Source organism: Macaca thibetana, chromosome 20 (assembly GCF_024542745.1).
Source record: "Macaca thibetana thibetana isolate TM-01 chromosome 20, ASM2454274v1, whole genome shotgun sequence".
Lineage (NCBI taxonomy): Eukaryota > Metazoa > Chordata > Mammalia > Primates > Cercopithecidae > Macaca > Macaca thibetana.
This window is the reverse complement of record NC_065597.1, coordinates 19,373,845-19,395,287: the sequence shown is the minus strand read 5'-3', so window position 1 is coordinate 19,395,287 and position 21,443 is coordinate 19,373,845. Positions and strand designations below refer to the sequence as shown.

The following is a 21,443-nucleotide window of genomic DNA, read 5'->3' as shown; positions in this document are numbered from 1 at the left end:
TGGTAGAGATTTGTCCCTGGAAGATGTTTTCGGGATAAACTGATTCTGTGAGTTAAACTATGAATCACGGAATTTTTGCTGAGGTCAGATGACTAAAAACTTAAAAGAGAAAAATTGGAATAGAAAATGTGTAAACTAGAAAATCAACTTTTCAATAATAGAAAATTAACTGTATTTGAAGGTCATGAAAGAGTGATTGAAAAAGACACTAGAGTCTTTTATTAATTCTTTAGGAATCTCCCCAAAACATAAATAGAACTAGAATGTTACCTTCAAAGATCAGAGAAAAAAATAACATAGCTATTTCATCAACTGGAAAGGGGTACAGACCAAACTCTTCTTAAACATGAAGTCAGCCTTAAACACTGATCATACTGTTTATTTATTTGAAAATTATTGTCCATCAATTACTAAACAAACAGAGGTCCAATTTTGACTTCTAAGAAACACAAATCAGACTGAGTCGCTGTTTAACTATTATACAGTGAAATATTAAAGTAGCAGCATGATAGATAGGCACTTGAGACCTGCATTACTGAATTGGTTTTTTAAAGCAATGGAGAAGAGAGACCAAGTACTCAAGAAATCAACAGGAAATAGATTGTACTATTTTTGCATGGTAGCAGAACAGAACACAGAATGATTTAAGGGACTTTTAAGTTTAAAACAACTAAAATTAATACAGTAAAGAGGAAGAAGGCACACAAATCAAGGGTTATATATAACCACAGGGAAAAGGTGACCTTATTGTATTTTTAAATAGACCAAGTTAAGGTCAGTAACAACACACCGGGAGGTTATAGGAACAAACATGATCATTCTCACTTAATTTTTATCAAGGTAAATTAACCTTTTAAACAGATTTGAAATTAGTAACATCTACTATGTCAAGGACACTTGCATGCATCACCGGAGGATGTAAGTTGCATTTTTGCCTCTAATATTTATTTGCAACTTTTGTAATGTCACAGACGTCACCTAAATGCTGATTCTTAGTTTCTTTATTTGGCTATGTATGGAAAAATTACAGCCTCTCTTACTATACAAAGATGCTAGAGGGATTAAATGGAAATATCAAAATGCCTCAACATTGATTATTTTGTATACTGTTATCATTTTAATAATAACAACACTTGAAATCACATGTTTATCTCAAAGTTATCTGATCAACTGCTGCTGTGTGAATGTAATACATTTGTGATTTTTATCTATTTATGATACTATTTACATCATGGATAATCAGACATTTTTAAATTCAACCATTTAACCAATACTTATGGAATGTCGTGCCAGGTGCTACGGTGGGAGCTGCTGTTGCTACAGTGAACACATCTGTCCTCAGGGATGCTCCATCCTGAAGGAAGAGAGCAGGCAAATCCTCCTGTGTGTACAGACATATTTACACAGTATAATGTAAATATGTACAATTACAAGTTGGTAAATATGTACAATTATAATTGGTCTATTAAAAATACAGTGAAGTAGTAAAGATATGTAATTGTACATATTTACAAGTTGTAATTGTACATATTTACATTTATACATATGTACAGACAAATGTACAAATTCCAAAGCATGGAAGGAAAGGACAGGGTTACAGGAGAGTTTTGGACACGGAGATTTGGATTTGGTTGGTGATCGGGGACAATATCTTTAAGGAAGTGCTATTTAAACTGAGTAGGTAACCCTATATGTCAGCAGGGGCCAGGAAAGAAGGAGGAAGCGGGAAAAGGGAGAGTGTGGGTATGGGAGGGATGAGGACTGTTAGGAGTGTGGGAGAGACAGTGGAGGGCTGGATGGCACTGGCGGGAAGTAAATGGAAGTGGTCCATAGGGAGGTAAATTACTGGCTGATCACCTAGACACTGTGAAGGCTTAGTTCCAGGTTTTGTTGAATAAGTCTGTTTTGGTTTTGTCCTTAGCCCTAGGATATAACAATACATCCTCAGGTACAGTCTTTACTCCCAAGGCAATACTCTATGGGATTTCTTTCTTCCCTTTAAAAAAAAAAAAAAAAAATCTATTCCTGTGACAGATTACCTTGCGGCATTTCATTGAAACCCCAACGTATTTAACAAATTCCTCTAAATTGGCAGGACTTGAACTCCAAGGTGATCCCCTTCCAGTCCTAGGGTAGACACTGAAATCTTTAGACTTTAGACTCTTTCTCCTGGTTTCCCCAGAGCTGCCTGGCATTTCGTCTTGAGCATGTGAGTTACAAGAATTGGCCAAGGATCTGAGGGAAATGTGTCTGCAAGAACACGGACCCTTGCTCGCTGATCTTCTTCTGAATATTCCCTACTCAATTTCTAGCCTCTCTGGCAACTTGAACTCTGACCTCTGTCCCCGCTGCCTAGTAAAATCTGGCTATTTTCTACTGGTCCTTTGGTAAAAGCAAGATAAATGTAGATTTCCCAAAGTTTACTTCCCTTCTTCCAAGAATCAAGTCCTCTCCAGTTTCTTTCATTTTATTAATAACTTAAACTTCAGAACTCTGAAGCAGGCTTTAAAATATATTTTATTTAACACATAATTTTTATGGGCAGCAGCTTAGTCCAATAAAAGCTACACTGCTATGACTGATACTGAAAAAGAGATCTTCTCCCTTGTTGTAAACTGTCATAGTTAGCTTGAACCAGTCATTTATTTAGGGCTGCCAAACAGACATTTTCTGATTCTATTTTCCTTTTTATTTATTACCTAAAATATTTAATTAAAGAGATACTCCTCTCTTCTATCTGGTTACCTTGAGGTACAAGTTATACAGGAAAAGTAAGATATGCTATGTGTTTCCTCTCTTCATTTATTAGTTTTCAAACTAAGGAGTTGGCTCTTTATGTCTCTCATAGGTGATCAATGGGGCTTTTTCAATTATTATCATGAACCCATTGACTCAAACATAAACTTTGAAATATTTAATTTGTTTCAAAACTTGGCAGTGACTATCCTTATTGATGCTAAAACATTTTCATTTTTGGTCAGTGAGAGCCTCTTCAACTGATGCTGAATTCTTTTGCCATGACCCTGATAGGTTTTCATAGTTTCCTTATTTTCTAGTATCTTAATAGCTAGTCTTATTTTAATTTTAATATAATTCCAGGTAATGATTAATACTAAGTGTCAACTTGATTGGATTAAAATATGGAAAATATTGATCCTGGGTATGTCTGTGAGGGTTTGCCAAAGGAGATTAACATTTGAGTCAGTGGACTGGGGAAGGCAGACCCAACCGTAATCTGGGTGGGCACCATCTAATCAGCTTTCAGCGAACACAAAGCAGGCAGAAAAACATGAAAAGGCTGGACTGGTTTAGCCTCCCCACCTACATCTTCCTCCCATGCTGGATGCTTCCTGCCCTCAAACATCGGACTCCAAGTTCTTCAGCTTTGAAACACGGACAAGCTTCCTTGCTCCTCAGCTTGCAGACGGCCTATTGTGGGACCTTGTGATCATGTGAATTAATATTCCTTAATAAACTCCTAGATAGATAGATAGATAGATAGATAGATAGATAGATAGAGAGATAGACAGACAGACAGACAGACAGACAGACAGATAGATAGATATTCTGTATTAGATTAATACTGACTAATACAGATTTTGGTACCAGGAGTAGTTCTACAGGAACAGAATATTAAGGATAGAATTCTTTAGTTGTTTGGGGGTTTCTGGAGTTGGCTGCTTAATATGATTAGACCCAAAAATGCTAAGGACTGTACTTCTAATAGTATGGAGAACACTGATGGTCCTTGGCTTTAACTGTTTACAGAGTTAGGCAAAATTAATGCATTTGACACTCCTGATTTACCACTCACGAGAGGCAAGGAGTTTAGTGACTCTATACATAATACCTTTGACCATATGTGGAGAATATGTGGAGAACCAAGGAACATAGTGAAGCTGGTTGGTTGCTCCTAAGTTCACTGGACAAAGTGATGAAAGAAAATGAAGAACTTAGGGATTCTGTCTCCTGGCTTCAGAAGCAGATACTGAGCCTCAAATCTTCTAAGATTGCCCTGAGACAGAGTCGTATCTCCTTTAGAGAAAGAGCTGAAATTGTGGAAAATCAGACACAGGCTCTTATCATGTGAGTGGCTGACCTGCAACGAAAAGTGGATGCACAGCCTCACCAGGTGTCTACTGTTAAAGTGAGGGCATTGATTGGAAAAGAATGGGACCCTGCAACTTGGAATGGGGACGTGTGGGAGGAATCTGATGAAGCTGGGGACACTGAGCTTATAAATTCTGATGAAACTTTCTTGCCAGAAGAAACAGCTTCCCGATCTCCAGTAATGGCAACATCCTCTCCCCAACCCATGCTGCCATCAGCCTTTCCACCTTTGTCTGAGGAGATAAACCCTGCGCTGCCTAAGCCAACAGTGATGGCCTCCCCTGAGGCAGTTGCCAGGCAAGATAATGTTGATTCTCCTCAGGAGGCAACCCATTTGCTTCTAGACCTATAACTAGACTAAAGTCCAGGTGGACCCCTAGAGGTGAAGTTCAGAGTGTGACCCATGAGGAAGTGCACTACACTTGAAAAGAACTTCTTGAGTTTTCTAATTTATATGAACAGAAATCTGGAGAACAGGAATGGGAATGGATATTAAGGGTGTGGGATAATGGTGGAAGGCACATAGAATTGGATCAGGCTGAATTTATCGATTTCAGCCTACTAAGTAGGTATTCTGCATTTAATGTTGCAGCTCAGGGAGTTAAAAAAAGGTTCTAACAGTTTGTTTGCTTGGTTAGCTGAAATGTGGATTAAAAGATGGCCCACTGTGAGTAAGCTGGAAGCCTGATGTCCCTTGCGTTAATGTAGAGAAAGGAATCCAAAGGCTTAGGGAGATTGGGATGGTAGAGTGGATTAGCCACTTTAGACCTACTCATCCCAGTTGGGAGGGTCTAGAAGATACACCCTTGACCAATGCCTTGTGAAACAGATTTGTGAGGGCAGCATCTGCATCTTCTAAAAGCCCTATAATTGCTCTTCTCTGTATGTCAGATCTAACAGTGGGAACCGCAGTCACTCAACTACAAAATTTAAATACAGTGGGAATAACTGGATCCTGAGGTGGGAGGGGCCAAGTGGTAGCACTCAGCCATCAAAGGCAAGGTGGGCATAGCTACTGTAATGGACAGCAGAGGCAAAGCAGCAATCAGAATAGTCTGACCGTGTAGAACTCTGGCATTGGCTAATTAATCACAGCGCTCCTAGAAGTGAAATTGATAGGCAGCCTACTGCATTCCTGCTTAATTTATATAAGCAGAAAATTTTTAGGTCAAATGGACAAAATAATAATTTGAATTATGAAAACAGAGAATCATGGCCCTTCAATTTCCAAACTTGAGCCAGTTTACAGACCAGAACCCCTTGAATGAAGGGGAGGCCAGATCCCCTTGAGGAAGGACCCTACTACCGTACTGACAATTTATGCTGTTAATCTTTCTCCCATCCTTCCCCAAGGAGACCTCCAGCCTTTTACCAGGGTAACTGGGCACAGGGGAAAGGAAAGTAATCAGGCATTTCAGGGACTACTGGACACTGTCTCTGAGCTGACACTGATTTTAGGGGACCTAAAACACTATTGTGGTCCTCCAGTAAAGTAGGGGCTTATGGAGGTCAGGTGATTAATGGAGTTTTAGCTCAGGTACAACTTATAGTAGGTCCAGTGTGTCCCCAGACTCACCCTGTGGTCATTTCCCCAGTGCCAGGACGCATAATTGGCACAGACATACTTAGCAGCTGGTGGAACCTCCACATTGGCTCCCTGCCTGATAGGTTGAGGGCTATTAAAGTGGGAAAGGTCAAATGGAAGCCAGCTCTAGCTTCCTCTACCAAGAAAAATAGTCAATCAAAAACAATATCGCATCCCTGGAGGGGTTGCAGAGATTTGTGAAAACACCAACGACTTAAAAGACACACAGGTGGTGATTCCCACCACATCCCCATTCAACTCTCCCATGTGGCCTATGCATAAGACAGTTGAATCTTGGAGAATGACAGTGGATTATTGTAAGCTTAACCAAGTGGTGATTCGAATTGCAATGCTGTACTAGATGTGGTTTCATTACCTGCTCAGATTAACACATCTCCTGGTACCTGGTGTGCAGCCATTTACTTCGCAAGTGCCTTTTTCTCCATTCCTGTCCATAAGGCCCACCAGAAGCAATTTGCTTTCAGCTGGCAAGGCCAGCAGTATACCTTTACTTTCTTGCCTCAGAGGTGTATCAATTCTCTGGCTTTGTGTCATAATCTTATGTGGACAGAACTTAATAATTACTTAACAATAATACCTAATACTCAATAAACTACTTAATACTTAATAAACTCCCCTTTATATTTTTTCATTTCAATATTATTTCAAGTATAGTATGTATATTTATAAATATATTTGTATATAAATATATCTTATTAGATATGTATATCCCTTTATATAAACTCCTATATGTGTGTGTGTATATATATGTATTATATATATATATATCTTATTAGTTCTGTCCTTCTAGACAACCCTAATACACTCCACTTGTCATCAAACTCAAGATGATAAACTTTGCGAAGAATTACAGAATTTATACTCTTTGATTTTAGACCAAGCAGAATCTATCTTCTTTTTAAACTTTGACATAAAACAGGATTTCTCAGCTACTATGTTAGCTGATAGATAATCTGAGTGTAAGAACTGTCTAATTCACCCTATTCAAGCTTTTAGCAGTTAGCACGTAGGAACTGCTCAATAAGTAGGTATTGAACTCAATTATAACTATCCTTTTAGTAAATCTAACAAATGTATGGCTTTTCATTTTTCCGCCAACCAGACATGTGGTATGAGAGATTAGCATCCTGAATAGACAGAGACTATTATCTAGCTGTCTTTCAATGTTTTATTTTTCTCACCCAGGTAAATGTCTGTGCTTTTTATGGTACTTTAAAAAATTTCCTATTTACATGTTTTCTAAACTTAAATGTGCTAATGGTTATAATTCCAACTTCACATTATGCAAAAAAATCGGAAATTTTTTAAATAATAAAATGTACATTCCTGTTTTGTAAAAGTTAATATGTTTTAAAATGATTGTTTGATATATTAAATACGATCCATAATTTTCTCTTAAACTGTCTGCATTAAAACAGTTAAACACAATGATTTAACACATCTGTACACTTACTCATCATATCCAATCTTCTTCCTCAGTTCTCCTGGTGCCCTGACCTTTATTGCTGGATCTTTAACAAGTTGCACACTAGAATGATGGAGAAAGCATTCCTGAGGCTTACTAAGCCTGCCCCCATTCATTCCTTCATTTTTGTTATTAGTCTTCATCCAGAAGACTAATATTATTATTAGTGTTATTATTAGTAATAATAACACATTAGTGTTATTATTCTTCATCCAGAGTAACAAAAAAAGAGTGTCTGGTTGCAACCTAGTATAACGTGGGCATGTTATGATTGGGAGAAGAAAAGCTGTTCTACAAGTGGGTGGAAACATTTCCTGATATGAACATGGGGTATTAGAGAAGTTGTCAGAACCAGAGATTCCTACGCTGAGAAAAGAAGGATGAGTAAGAGAGTTGTCCAGATAGAGAAATGAAGGCTGGGTACATGGTGATTGCCCTAGGCATCCTGCAGAAACCCTAAGGCTAGAAAAATCATAAAATCATGGTTTGCCAAAGGAACAAATTAGTTGAGTATGGCTTGACAGTTGGATGCTCTTATTCTGTTGGGGATGAGGAAGAGATGATCATAGGCTGCAAAATGAGGATATTTATACAGTAACTAGAGAAAAGGAATTTAGAATTTCCACTAAGGACAACTGCCTCAGCAATTCATCCACAATTAAATAACATTATCTCCTGTGGCTTAATTGCTGCTTCCTAAGGACACTGCAGATATATTCACTTTCACCCATTTATTTTCCTTTGTTCACCATTGCTTACTTCTCTTTGAGACATATAGTATTGTTTCTGTAGCATCATTTTCTTTTCTTTTTCTTTCTTTCTCCCACCAGTAATTTATTTCTATACATTTCTTCTCTAGATCTATAAACATGATCACTACTGCTATGGCCAAGATATTTGAAATTTATAGTTTCTCTTTGATCCCATAAAATTTAGCTTCTACTTCTCTCATTACTCAGGAAACAACTTCAAGTTTACTGACATAAAAGTAGAACATGCTCTTTGATATGGATTTTCCATTCACTTGATGTTCCTTCATAACAAATTATTGCCCTAACTCATTGGGGTAGAGGGCAATTTATGTGTGGTTCTCACAAAAGCCATTTTCCTGCAATAATCACAGGATAGGCTTGCATCTGTGACTTCAGCAAATACGTACTAGGCACAAGGGGAGCCTATTATAAAAATATTTATTCCACCTGAAAAACAGTACAAAGGAGCTGCTTTTATTATGGCAGAAATGCATTCCCATTTTTCAAGACATGAGTAGTCGTTCAAACATAGCACTTCACACGTTTGTTATTAACAGTAGTACAATAAGTAGAATACTTTATGATTTACTAACAATAATGATATTTATATAGGTTTTAATTCGACATCTTCAACTCAGAGGGCTTGGAGTTCCAATCTTCCACATATCATAGGCACTTGAACTCAATGTGTCAACAACGGGACTATCTCTTGTTTCCTTCCACAATCTATTTATTGTCTCATTTCCCATCTTAGTAAATGGCACCCCCTTCCAGACAGGTGTTCAAATTTGAAGGAAAAAAAAAAGGACCAAGGGAGGAAAGAAAAAAAAAGCAAATTTGATAACTCAGTGTTCCCTCATACAATGACCAAGGTCTCTTGATTCAATATCCTCAGAATATTTTGAATTTGCTTACCTCCTCCTTTACTTTTCAGACAGTCTCACTCTGTTGCCCAGGCTGAAGTGCAGTGGCATGATTTTGGCTCACTGCAACCTCCACTTCCTGGGTTCAAGTGATTCTCCTGTCTCAGCCTCCCAAGTAGCTGGGATTACAGGCATGCGCCACTACGCCCGGCTAATTTTTGTATTTTTAGTAGAGACAGGGTTTCACCATGTTGGCTGGGCTGGTCTCAAACTCCTGACCTCAGGTGATCCGCCCACCTCGGCCTCCCAAAGTCCTGGAATTATAGACATGAGCCACTGCGCCTGGCCCTTCCTCCCCTTTTACTGATTGCTGTTCCTCTAGGTTGGGGTTCTACCATCACTTGCCCAAATAAGAGTAAAAGCCTTCTAATGAGCTGCTGCCTCCAGATTTCACCCTCTAACCCATAGCCCTAATTTCAGTCTGAATGACTGTACTCAAATACTCATTTGAGTAATGATTCCAGCAATCCTCTTTCCTGTGCTTGACTGGGGCACAGCATTTTTCCTATTTGGACCATCCCCTCAGTCTCCCATGTGAAAATATCTGCAACTTTGTTTCAAAATCTACCGTTATAAACTTTCTTATACTAACCACAATTTATCAATTACTTTATCCTTCACACCCTATACTCATGCTACAATATTTTACACTTATAAGTTCATATAATTTTTAGTTCATATAATTTTTTACACTACATTATAAGTGTATATTTTACACTTATAATTTCATATAATTTTTCCAACACTGCACATGCCTATTTTTATTAAGAAAATATATATGACTTTAGAATATCTCCCTATACCCAATACCTAGTAGAGTTCTTTTTAGCAAGTGCCAATAAATAGTTAAAGGCTCAATACATGTATGATTCATATAGTTATCAGGGGCACTGGCTTAGGAAAATGATAGAGCTGATTTTAAATCCTAGACCTAACATGGGTTGTGTAATTCTGCAGAAGTTACTAATTTCTCTTAAATTCACCTTTTTGTATGTCAGGAGAGATGAAGCAGTCTGTGAGGTGCGCTACACTTGAGTGAACGGCTCAGGCAAAGCGCATCTGACTCACGTTAATTTGGTGCAGATGAGGAGGCACATGGCGTAGCTAAGCTGGAGGGGAGGATGGCTGGTTGCATGCAATCCTTTGGGCTTTCCTCAAGCTCAGGGGAAACCTACTTTGTTGGGCATGGATGGATGCCCTGTGGCTGTGATTCAGTAAAGAAATTCTACCCACTTCCCAACACTTTTCCTTTTAATAGGGATTTCGCAAGAATGGTCTTTTGTGTCTGGAGAAAATCCAATCTGATCTTGGGTCTGTGCTACTTAAGGGAGTTGCAGACAAAATCTTGCAACGGGATGCTTGTGATGATAGCAACTACAGTCCTTCCTTCTGAGGGTAGGGAAAGCCAGTAGTCCTAGCTATTTCTTTGCCATGTCACCCAGAGCAAGCTGTATGTCTTATTCAGTAGACAATTCTGCTTGTCTCCTCTGATTCCTGCATGAAATGGCAATATTCATGTGCCTGCTTCCCTACATTGCTAGGAACAAATCAGAATATGCTTATTCTTTACAGTCTCTGACACATATTAACTTTAATAAACGATGGCTATATAATATCATGTTTTAATAAATTAATATATTACAATGCCAATGCTATGAATAGGTGGAAAATATGAGCATGACTGTGGTGTAATTGAGGTATTAAATTCAATTTAATAAAATACATTCCCATAAGGTACTCATGCCCAACCCATTCTCTGGTTATTTTCTGATTATCTACAAGAATGTTTATCCATTAAGTTTATTACTTTTTCTTCTTTAATAATGGTTTAAAATTACACAACCATCATTTGTCGTTAAATCCTGCCACACTATTTCACTATATGTGTTTAAGTTTGAGTTCAAAATCCTGTTGGCTCCCAGTACTACTACTTCAACCATGGGTCAATGTGAAAAGAATATTGACCAAACACATGGACAGTATGCTCACACCAAAGATAGCAAATGAAGTCGCAACAAAAAGAACATTCCAGAGAGTTTCAAATCAAGACAGGTGAGGGGGAGGTTTGAGTTATCATTAGCCACAGAGCAGCAGATAACTCAAAAGAGCCTGTACCTTAGCTATCACCCCCATGTAGACAATATACCTGGGGCTATAGAGTCAGCAAAACAGCATAAACAGTCCCACTAAGCTGTTGCTCTTAATGTTAAATTTGTTAATATTGAGTTTATATCCTAGGTTTAATGCATACCAAGTGTGTGGTATTAAACAAATTGCTTAATGTTTCTAAGACCCAGTTTTCTCTCTAATAAATGAGTAGTGTTGAGGATGAATTAGTAGAATGTCTACAAAAAACACATGCACAATAACTGTTAGCTATTTTTATACGGTGCTAGACAAATATTTTGCAAGGTGGATGCTCTGAATAAGTGGAGAATATAACTATAAATAGGAAGCACTTTGAAATTTGTTTTACTAGTTGTCCATCATGTGGCATGACCTTTGCTAAGCTCTGTGATCCAAAGACAAATAATACTACTGTCCAAGTTCTAGTTTGCAGGATCATAATTGGGGGTAGGATTTTTTTAATGCATGATTTTATTCAGGTATAGGAATTGTGACGTGAGGAACTAACATGGCATAGCTAAGCTGGGTTGTTGAGGCCATGAAAGCCTGCAATTAAGGTAGACAGATAGTGAGAAGTTAGTTGGCCACTGACTCACCTCTGTTATTCAACAACTAGAGGAAATGTCAACACAAGCTTGCTTTCTGGAGTTTGGCAAACTTGGCTGCAAACCCAGCTCTGCCACTTCCTGTCTGCGGGGCTTGAGCAAGTCAACCTCTCTGAGCTTTAGCTTTCTCATTTTCAAAGTAGGTAGATGGAGCGGTTACCCAGTAATATTTATCTGGGCTACTTTGAGGAATCATAAACTGCTTAGAATAGTGCATATAATAAGCATGAAGGAAACGGTGCTATTTCTAGAGTTATAGAAAGGAATGCTATTAATATTATTATTAGTGTTATTGCTATTAATATTATATTAATACTTTTAGTATTATTCTGTAGGCCCTGGAGGAATCAGGTCTGTCAAATATGTCTGATGGTAGAGATGGACACTGAGAACATCATGAAATACAGAATACCCACACAAACCACGCAATGTGATCTGTCTGTCGGACAGAGTTTAAACAACTTCAACAAGTCACTTGATCTCTTCATCACCTGCTTTCCTTTTATGTAAATAAAGTGAATCAGAGCTGAACTTGGCTTACATCACAAAGTGACAGCATAGGTATGAAAAAAGCTTTAGTAGCTAAAAATAAATGTTTAGCAGAGAAAAAAGTGATGCCGTGAAGTTGAGCAGTCCTGGGTTCTCTTCCAGATTATTTCATAGGTGAGGCTCTGAGCAAATTACTGAATCTCTTCAAACCTCACACTGTTAGTCTGATAATTGTAAATCATATCAACTAAGCCATTGTTCTATAATAAAAGTGTATCTAACAGGATAATGTGGCTTGAGGTGCACTATCAATAACTCCTACATCCCTTCCCCACAAAAAAATATACATAATAAAATGCTTCATTAAGAGGAGCCTAAGTGAAATCTGCGGTTTCTATCTTTTTTATGTGAAAGTATTTTAAACACATATTATATTCTGGGAGAAGTCTTTTCTTTTTCTATTAATTTATACTGAGAGCACAGCATATTTAAAAGTGAATTGCATGATATTGTTTGTAGGCTAAAGAGAAAAATAGTTTTTGGTTTCATAACAGATGGTTGGTTAAACTCAATGGAACACTGTCTCTTTTATTAGACTCAGGATACCTAAATGAAATATCATCAAATATAACTCATGAAGGAAACTTCTAATACTTGAAAGTTACAATCTAGTCAATAATATTCTATTTGAATAAATGCATTCACATATATCAATAAATATGTATCTATCCATCTATCTATCAAGTGCTTCCATCTCTGAATTAAAATGTTAAAGTTGAATATGAAAGTCAATATTGGCATGTACAGGCACACACAAAAAAGCTTTCCACAAAAGTTATTCCTATGTTTTATATCTCTTTACATAGCTAAAAAGTCCATTTCAGTTTGCAGTTTGGCTTTTAAAACATCTCTTTTGATATCTATGTCAGTGTATTGGATAAACAAACACTTACTGTATGCACATCCGAACACTTCGATTCGCATTCCAATTCTGCCCTTGGGGTTCCATTCTAAAGGGAGGAAGCGCAGAAATCGGGCTTTGATAGAAGGCTGGAGTCTATAGTACACAACACTGTCTGCATTTGCATTTCCTGAAAAACCCTAGGAGAAAAGGGAAAAAAGGAAATCAATGTATCTGGAGAATATGCATTTCAGTTTGTCACCTATAATGTCTATGAACACTGTGTCATCTGCATTGTACTATGAATGGTGCTACCTTCTATAAGAAAACCATGTTAACGGTTATGTCACGATGTCTCTCCATCCACACAAATTACTGTTGCTTCAACTTTTCTTTTTAAGAGAGTTTAAATTCTACCACCCCATTATATCAGTTTTCAACCATGATACCTGCAATAAAAACTGCTTGTGTAACTTGTAGATTGAACGTAAAAGTGTTCAATGTCTATAGCGATTAACATTGTGAATAGCAACAAAAAAATTGAGAAAATATTCTCCAAAGGGTTGAAAAACTATCATCTCAGTCAACAAAGAAGTTGCTTACATCATTGATGAATGAATTAAGCTATGATGTGTTTTGGTTCTTTCACCTTCTCATCTTACTTATTAACATAAAAGAAAAGTACCACCCAACTTTCAAGTTGGAGCTACACTCAGATAACAGGTTTTTAAACCTCAGTAGCACAATGCCAGATACACACATTCAAATTGTTAAGGGACACTGGAAACAATAATAATGTGGGAAGACCTGTAATTAAACTTATGGACTTTAGAATTTGAAAGCTAGAGAAATCTTGGGAATGATGCTAAGTTAGCACAGTCAAACCGCAGACAAGGAAATTAAAGGTCAGAAAGGAGAGAAAGAAAAGAAAAAACCTCTGGTGTTTGCAAGCACTGCAACCATTATATGGTAGGATCAGGAACCATGTTTCTTCCATAAAATCAGGATGCATGTACATAATAGGTAGCTCACCTGTAAAACTCACATACTGCAGAACCCAACATCTAAGCATCTTTTGTTTTCTTCCATACAACACACTGTTAAGACTACAGGTGGAGAAGTCATCACAAAGCAGAAGTTGTTCTCAATAATTTATATTTCATCTTTATTTCCCAGCTTCCTTACCATGGTCCTCCTCCTCCTCCTCTCCTCCATCTCTTTCTTTCATAATAAGGGAACATGCAACTACATTTGCAGGTTCATGGTAAGTCCCTTGCCCATGACTGGGTCAACAAATAAGATCAACCTCATGTAGACTGCCCAAGGCAAAGATAAACACAATAGAAACACCAATACCCAGGCTATCTGATCATCTGCCTGTTTTTCTTTCTACTTCACAAATATCCCTTTACTATCATTTACCAAAACATTTTCTAATACATTTTTAAAAGATTGGGTGTTTTATAGTTAAATTAATTCGATTCTCCTTGTCAGTCAATCCCCTACGTCCGGCCCCTACTCCACCAGTATCCCATATACTAAATGTTCAAGCTCACAAAATACAGGCACAGCTGTGATGGCATCTCCAAATTATATCCAAAATCGGGGCATCTCTTTATCTCAATATGACCACTCAGTTCAACAAAGCATCACCTCACCAGAACTACCCTGACAACCTCTTCCTTGTCTTTATTATTATTTTGTTCTTTGCCATCATCCCCAATATCTTCCCCTCTGAACACATAGTAACACTTGTAGAGGTAAATTAAACTATGCCATCCCCAACTTTCTTTACCACATAGAACAAAATCCAAACTCCTCATCCAAACACAGTCTCCAGCAACCACCTCCATTATGCTCTAACCACACTGGACCTCCTCGAACAAGCCAAGTTTAGTCCTCTCAGGGATTTGCACCAGCAGAGTCCATTCTGCTCTGAAAGCTCTTTCCCAAGATCTTTGCATGCCCAGTCTCTCTTGTCATTTTAAGCTTTGACTAAAATATTACCCCCAAGACAGTTCCTTTTTGATCACAGTCTCTAAAGTACCTGTGTACTTGACATCCCCCATAAATATCTTGCTACTTTCTCTATATTTCTCATTATTTTAAGAGGGGTTTCTCTTACTTGATCATTATCTGCCTGTTTATCTTATCCTCCTAGAAAACAAACTCTACTAAAGCAGAGAGGTTTATTGTGTTCCATCTGTAATACCTAGAACATTCCTCGGCTCAAAGTCGTTCTCATCAAAATATTTGTTGAATGTGTATGGTTGAGAAAGACTGAGCTTAAAAACAAAAGTTCCACAGACGTCTCAATTACAGGGCCTCTCAGAGCATGTCACATGCTAATGTGCAAATTGCAATGTATCAGCCCATGGCAGAGACACTTACCTAGCGCATCTCAAACATATAAGGCCAGAGAACTGCTCCCCTCTGTTTTTGCTATTGTTGCTGTTGTTTTGCAGAGCAAATTTCTAGACTAGTGTTTCCCAGAACATAAATAGGAGAACACTGTTTAATTCCATGGATATCTGGACTCTGATAACCAGACCCCTAAGAAGGTTCCATTCTGTTCCACTGGTCAAAATTTTTTACTGAGGTTTGGTAAGAAAGGTTAGCTGTTTTCTATATTGCACTAACCAAACCTTATTCTCACCCAACCTCTAGAACACAATAGTCTCAATTTCTATGGAAATCCTGATGATTTGCCCAAAAATATGATTATTTCAATTTCCTTCAGGATGGCTGATATAGGGCAATGTTTCCCAAACTTAGACTGCACATTAAAACTCTCAACGCTCAGAGCCTGAGCATTGCTTTTGTTCTCTCTTTCTCTTTGTGTGTGTGTATGTGTAAGCTTATGTCTTTTTTTTTTTTTTTTTTTTAAGACGGAGTCTCGCTCTGTCACCCAGGCTGGAGTGCAGTGGCGCGATCATAGCTCACTGCAACCTCCACCTCCTGGGCTCAAACAATTCTCCTGCCTCAGCCTCCCAAGTAGCTGGAATTACGGGCCCCAGACACCATGGCTAGCACTTTTTTTTTGCATTTTTACTAGAGAAGGGGATTCACCATGTTGGCCAGGCTGGTCTCAAACTCCTGACCTCAAATGATCTGCCCGCCTTGGCCTCCCAAGGTGTTAGGATTACAGGCGTAAGCCACCACACCCAGCCTGCATGCTTATGTCTTTACAAGCTTTCCAAATTAGAGTAATGTGTAGCTTAGGTTGAGGACCTTAGATCTTATACTTTTGATTCTATTTCCTAAGTGCCACTGGCAGGCTAACACAATCCCTAATTATAATTTCTTGCACAGTGAACAGCTGGATGATTAATTAAATTACCCTCCAAAAGATCTCACATTTGTTTCAAAATTAATGTAAGTTCAATGATTTTGGCGTCTTAAGGGACTGGGAGAAAAGATGCACTGTGACAGTGACAGCCGACAGGTAAATGCAGTAAGACATCTGCAAATGACAGCCTTTCACTTTTCACTTGATCACGTTATGAACTATTTAAATTTTGAAAACATTAAGAATATATGATACATAGTTTATATTAATAAAAATATCACTGTCATATTCAAAACTTTTAGCAATTATCTCTTATGGAGGGTAAGGAAAATTGTGAGGTTGGGAATACGGGACTTACAGCACATTCCAGTCAAATCTAGATTTTTTAATGGGCATGTATTAATTTTATAATAATAAAATAATGGAGACAGACATAGGAAGAGTGTATAGCAATACAGCAGGCAAAAGCATTACTTAGTAGCACTCTGGATACCTTAAATAACTTTCTAATGCCAGTGTCACTTGGAAAAATATGCAGTTACTATTTATTATATTTATTAACTGATCAATAATATTTGCAATTTTTGCTCCACTTGTTGAAATTTTTTATACATAACCAAGATTGTGCTTTGGATTTTAATACTTAATGGAAATTTTCAGAATGTTTGTGAATGATGCATGGGATTGATGCTACATTACTTGAAAAGTTCAGTGAATGCTGCTGAGTTTCAAATGTATTCCTTTGCCCAGGAACCTTTCCTCAATTTGCTATGGAGAATTGTTACCATAACAATTCATAAAGGAATGCATGGATTTAAAGGTCTATCTTTTTAAAAAAATAATAATTTTATTACAGGGACATTTATGTCTTCCTTTAAAGATTCTGAACTTTAGTTTATGTCAGGATTACTTGTAATCCTGGTGTTTTTGTAGAAACAAATCTTGCTCCCATGTACTAAATTTGTAGGGAGGGCCCTGAAATCTGCATTTCTAACACATGCCAAGCTAGTTTTGTGCTTTGGATCTTTGTCTCACTAATAAAGTACTCTTCTGGTTTGTGTATAAATCCTGTACTTTTATGTTCCCTATATTATCTCAAAACTTTTCAGAGAGAAAAAAGAAATTTTAGAAGGTCTCACTTCAAAAGTCATAAACTGAGTATCTTATAAACAACACAAATTTATTTTTCACAGTTCTGGAGGCTGGAAAGTCCAAAATCAAGGCACCAGCAGATGCAGTGTCTGGTGAAGGCCCACTTCATGTTTCACAGAATGCCACTTTCTAGCTGTAGTCTCACATCGTGGAAGGGTGAATGAGCTCCTTTGGGTCTCTTTTATAAGAAAACTACTTGCATTTCCATAACAGGCCTCTCGACCTAATAACCTCCCAAAAGGCTCCACCTAATACCATCTTGTTGAGGGTTAAGATTTCAATATACGAAGTTTGGGGAGACACAAATATTTGGACCATAACAATTAGTGATTGTGTTCTATGTGATCAATTTAAATGTTTTCAACATGAAAGTTAGGGGCTCAGCATCAGACATAGCAGAAACGTATTAGGTAGCTTTAATATTTGCATCAACTCTGTGAAGTAGTTATTTTTGTACCCACTTGACAACTGAGGAAAATGAAAATTATAGACGTTATGTGCCTAAAGTCACACAGCCAGAAAGTGGCAGCACAAGGATTTAATTCCAGGCTTTTCTGACTCCAAAGCCCATAATTTAGCTAAGCCATCAAAAGGCATTACTTCAACAGAACATGAAAGCAAACAACTTACCCTAGAGGAAATTTAATATTTTATCTGAAGCTTTTTTCATTTTTCCTCATAATTTATATTTAAAATCTTTTACACATTTTAGAATAATGCAACTTAGGTTATTGTTGAACTGGGACTCAGCTCTACCAGTTGACTTTTATAGACAAAAAGATTTTCTATTAAACTTTACATCTTCCCAAAATTATTGGAGTCAAATAAAAATAAATGATAAACATTCAATAATCAATGACTCTTGCATATAAACAGTAACCTCCTAATAGACATAGAATATAAATATGTTATTATATTATTAAGTACATAAAATATCTAGAAGTAAAATGAACTTTATATGTCCTACCAAAAAGCCTTCATTGTATCTTTCTTTTCTTTTAGACTTGGTGATTTCCAGACTCAGTGAGGTGCTCATAGATGGTTTAGGAATGTATTTTAACCAAGAAAATTTATGGAGTTAATGAATTAAAGTTTCTCACAGGATTTTAAGTATTTCCAAAGTGATTCTAAAGTTTATGAAGAGGCATAATAGCACTAATTTCTTTTTCAAATATTAATTGAGAAACTCATGTATAAAAGCCAAGAAGTATAAAGGGAGATGCCCATATGGCAATTTATAAGAAGCTCTAAAACGTCACTGTTATAAATCAGAAACATGGGACCCATTACACATAGTTGCATAGCAGACTCTGTAATTATATAGAAATCAGTCCAGCTCCATCCATATAAACAGCAGCACCAGTAGAAGTTCAACAAAGAAACAGGGAAACATGAAAATCCCCTTGTCATTAATAACCTCCCTTATTGTGAGAATTCTTATGACCTACATGTGCCCTATACATGACCTGTTTTCAAGTACAATTCATTTTGACATAGTCAGCTGACATTCAGATGCTAAATAATCATAGCAACATGCTGTCAAATAGAAATCACTTTTTAATTTTATGATGTCAGGTATAAATCTTTACTAAATGTGCCTCCCAAAAGGTTACCTAATCTAGAAAAGCATATATTAAAAGCAAAGAGAAATAAGAACTACTGAAAAGTGGAAAATTTGCCAGCATAAACCCATATAAGAATAACTTTTAAACATATGTTGAACAAGACATCAGGACTGTATCTTACAAAGTTGATTCAGTCTTGATTACGAATGTAATTCATTTATTCTAATAAAGAAATAGCAGTGAGAATCCACTAATCCAACTAGAATGTTAAGTTTTGAGCTGCACGTATAATAAATCTCAATTTTCAAAATTAAAGCGAATGGAATTTTATTTAATAAAATTCGTCTCTACCACCTTCCAAAAATATTATTAAAATATTTATTTGAAGGAACACAAAATTATTAATAATAACTTGATGAGGCCCTTTGTGTGAATCATTATATTAGACTCTATGGAGACACAAGTTATAAAACATACTGTTTAGTACCTTTTGCATAAAAGGGTTTGAATTCTCAAGACAGATCAAATAGCCAGAAGAAAAAAAGCACATGAAAGATGCAAACTTGGCTGTAATCTGTAACTATTGTCGAAACACAGAAATAAATTGTTATATGAGAGATATGTGGACAAGTCGTAAAGCTTACATTTATATTAGGGTATTATATGTACAATTTTGTGGAAGACTAAATTTTTATTGAGATGGAAAATACCTATAAAAATTCACATTATGGTACTGCTAGACTCGAAATTCTGAACCCTCCTTTTGGAATATAAAAAAAAAGGAGTCGAAGAGCTAAAAATATAATAAAATATTCAATGTCCAAGATCTAGAAGAAGAAAACCCAAAGAGGTGAGCCCTGCATGTGAGGCTTTCTCTTTACGGATAACTAAAGGATTTCTGAAGAGGAGAAACAGAAACTGGGTAGTTTTTTGTTTGTTTGTTTGTTTGTTTGTTTTCTTTTGTCATTGTCTGTTTTATGAGCAGCTTTGATGGGGTTAGGGACAAAATTTTCATTCTAGAGCCCTCAAAGAAGAGAATATTTTACAGGCTTCCATAGGCCTTTTTAAGAATTCAGAGGCTCTACTTTTTAGGATAAACGGAAAGCCAGAGATGGACAGCCCCACCCGGAGATTAAAGGTAAACTTCCCATCTTCCCAATCTGTGGGGAATTATAGTTAGGTTGTCAGAGAGGTTGAGTGCTTCTGGTTGCCTGTAAAAGTAAATGAAATTACACTCTGCAGAAAGATAACCTTCTAGGCCTAAAATTGTCTATTAATTTTTTTTCTTATGTAGTGTCCTACGTACATTAAAAAATAATAAAATAGCAGCAAAAACTGTTCTTAAAAGGAAATTTTTATTTATCTCCTATAGAATATACATTATTATTCTAATATATATTCTAATATATATTATTCTATATATTATTATATATTATTAGAATATATTATTCTAACATTAGACTATATTAGAATATTTATACACACAAACACAGTACTCATCTCAGAGTGAAACATTGCTCTACACTGCACCACAAGAAAAAAAACAAACTAGAAATCAACGACTTTTCTTAGACTCATCAGAGAACTGGGCTTTCGTGGTGCTATAGAATAAATTGCACCCTCTCAAAATTCGTATGTTGAAGCCCTAACCCACAGTGTGACTGTATTTGGAAATGAGGTATTTGGGAGGTAATCAAATTTTGATAAGGTCATGAGGTAGAGCCCACATGAGGAAATTAGTGACCTTTTAAGAATAGGAAGAGACCTCAGACTTCTTTTTCTTCACCAGGTGCAGATATAGCAGAGAGATAGACATCTGCAAACCACAAATAGGACCCAAACCAAGAAGTGAATTGGGTAGCACCTTGTTCTCGGACTTTTCAACCTCAAGAACTATGAATAATAAATGTCTGTTGTTTAAGTCACCCAGTCTATGGTATTGGTTATAGCAGCACAAGCTAGTACGCATGACACACCACCATGCTGGAATCTAGACGGACGGGACCATCCACAGAGTCAGAGCTGAGATCCGTCCTCCTGGAACAAAGGCCACTGGGACCAGAAACTGACAGGAAAACTTCTATGATAATTTTGATGAATCTCTGGAAACTGAGTGTGGACTAGCATGAGAGTAAGAAATTCCTGACCACAGTCCTAGAGGGCTCCATACTTCTGTGGGCTTTACCTCCAAGAACCCATACATGCATTCTACAAAGATTAGAAAAAGACTCCCTTCTGGTTCTGTCAGGAAATGGGAAAGGGAATCACTGTGAAGTATGCTCAGAGTTTTCTTCATAACAAAGGGCTATTGTCCTGAAGAAAAGACTTTGCCAGAACCTCTCCCAATTGGGGGACAGTACTTCTCCCGTTTCAGCCTCCGTACCTTTCCTGTCTTACCTAAGGAAAAAAAGGAAACAGGAGTCAGAGCTTCATAGAAATAGATCAGAAATCCAGTAGAC

At 37.0% G+C, this 21,443-nt stretch overlaps 1 protein-coding gene across 3 annotated transcripts in view; it reads right to left on the bottom strand.

Annotated features, from left to right (window-relative positions):
* The window catches only part of CNTNAP4 (contactin associated protein family member 4), a 990,511-nt gene that overhangs the window by 121,816 nt on the left and 847,252 nt on the right, over window positions 1-21,443 (bottom strand). For all 3 annotated transcript variants that reach the window (XM_050772661.1, XM_050772659.1, XM_050772660.1), the window contains one exon: window positions 13,031-13,178. In XM_050772661.1, the coding sequence (XP_050628618.1) occupies window positions 13,031-13,178 (148 nt within the window). The remainder of the gene's footprint in view (window positions 1-13,030; window positions 13,179-21,443) is intronic.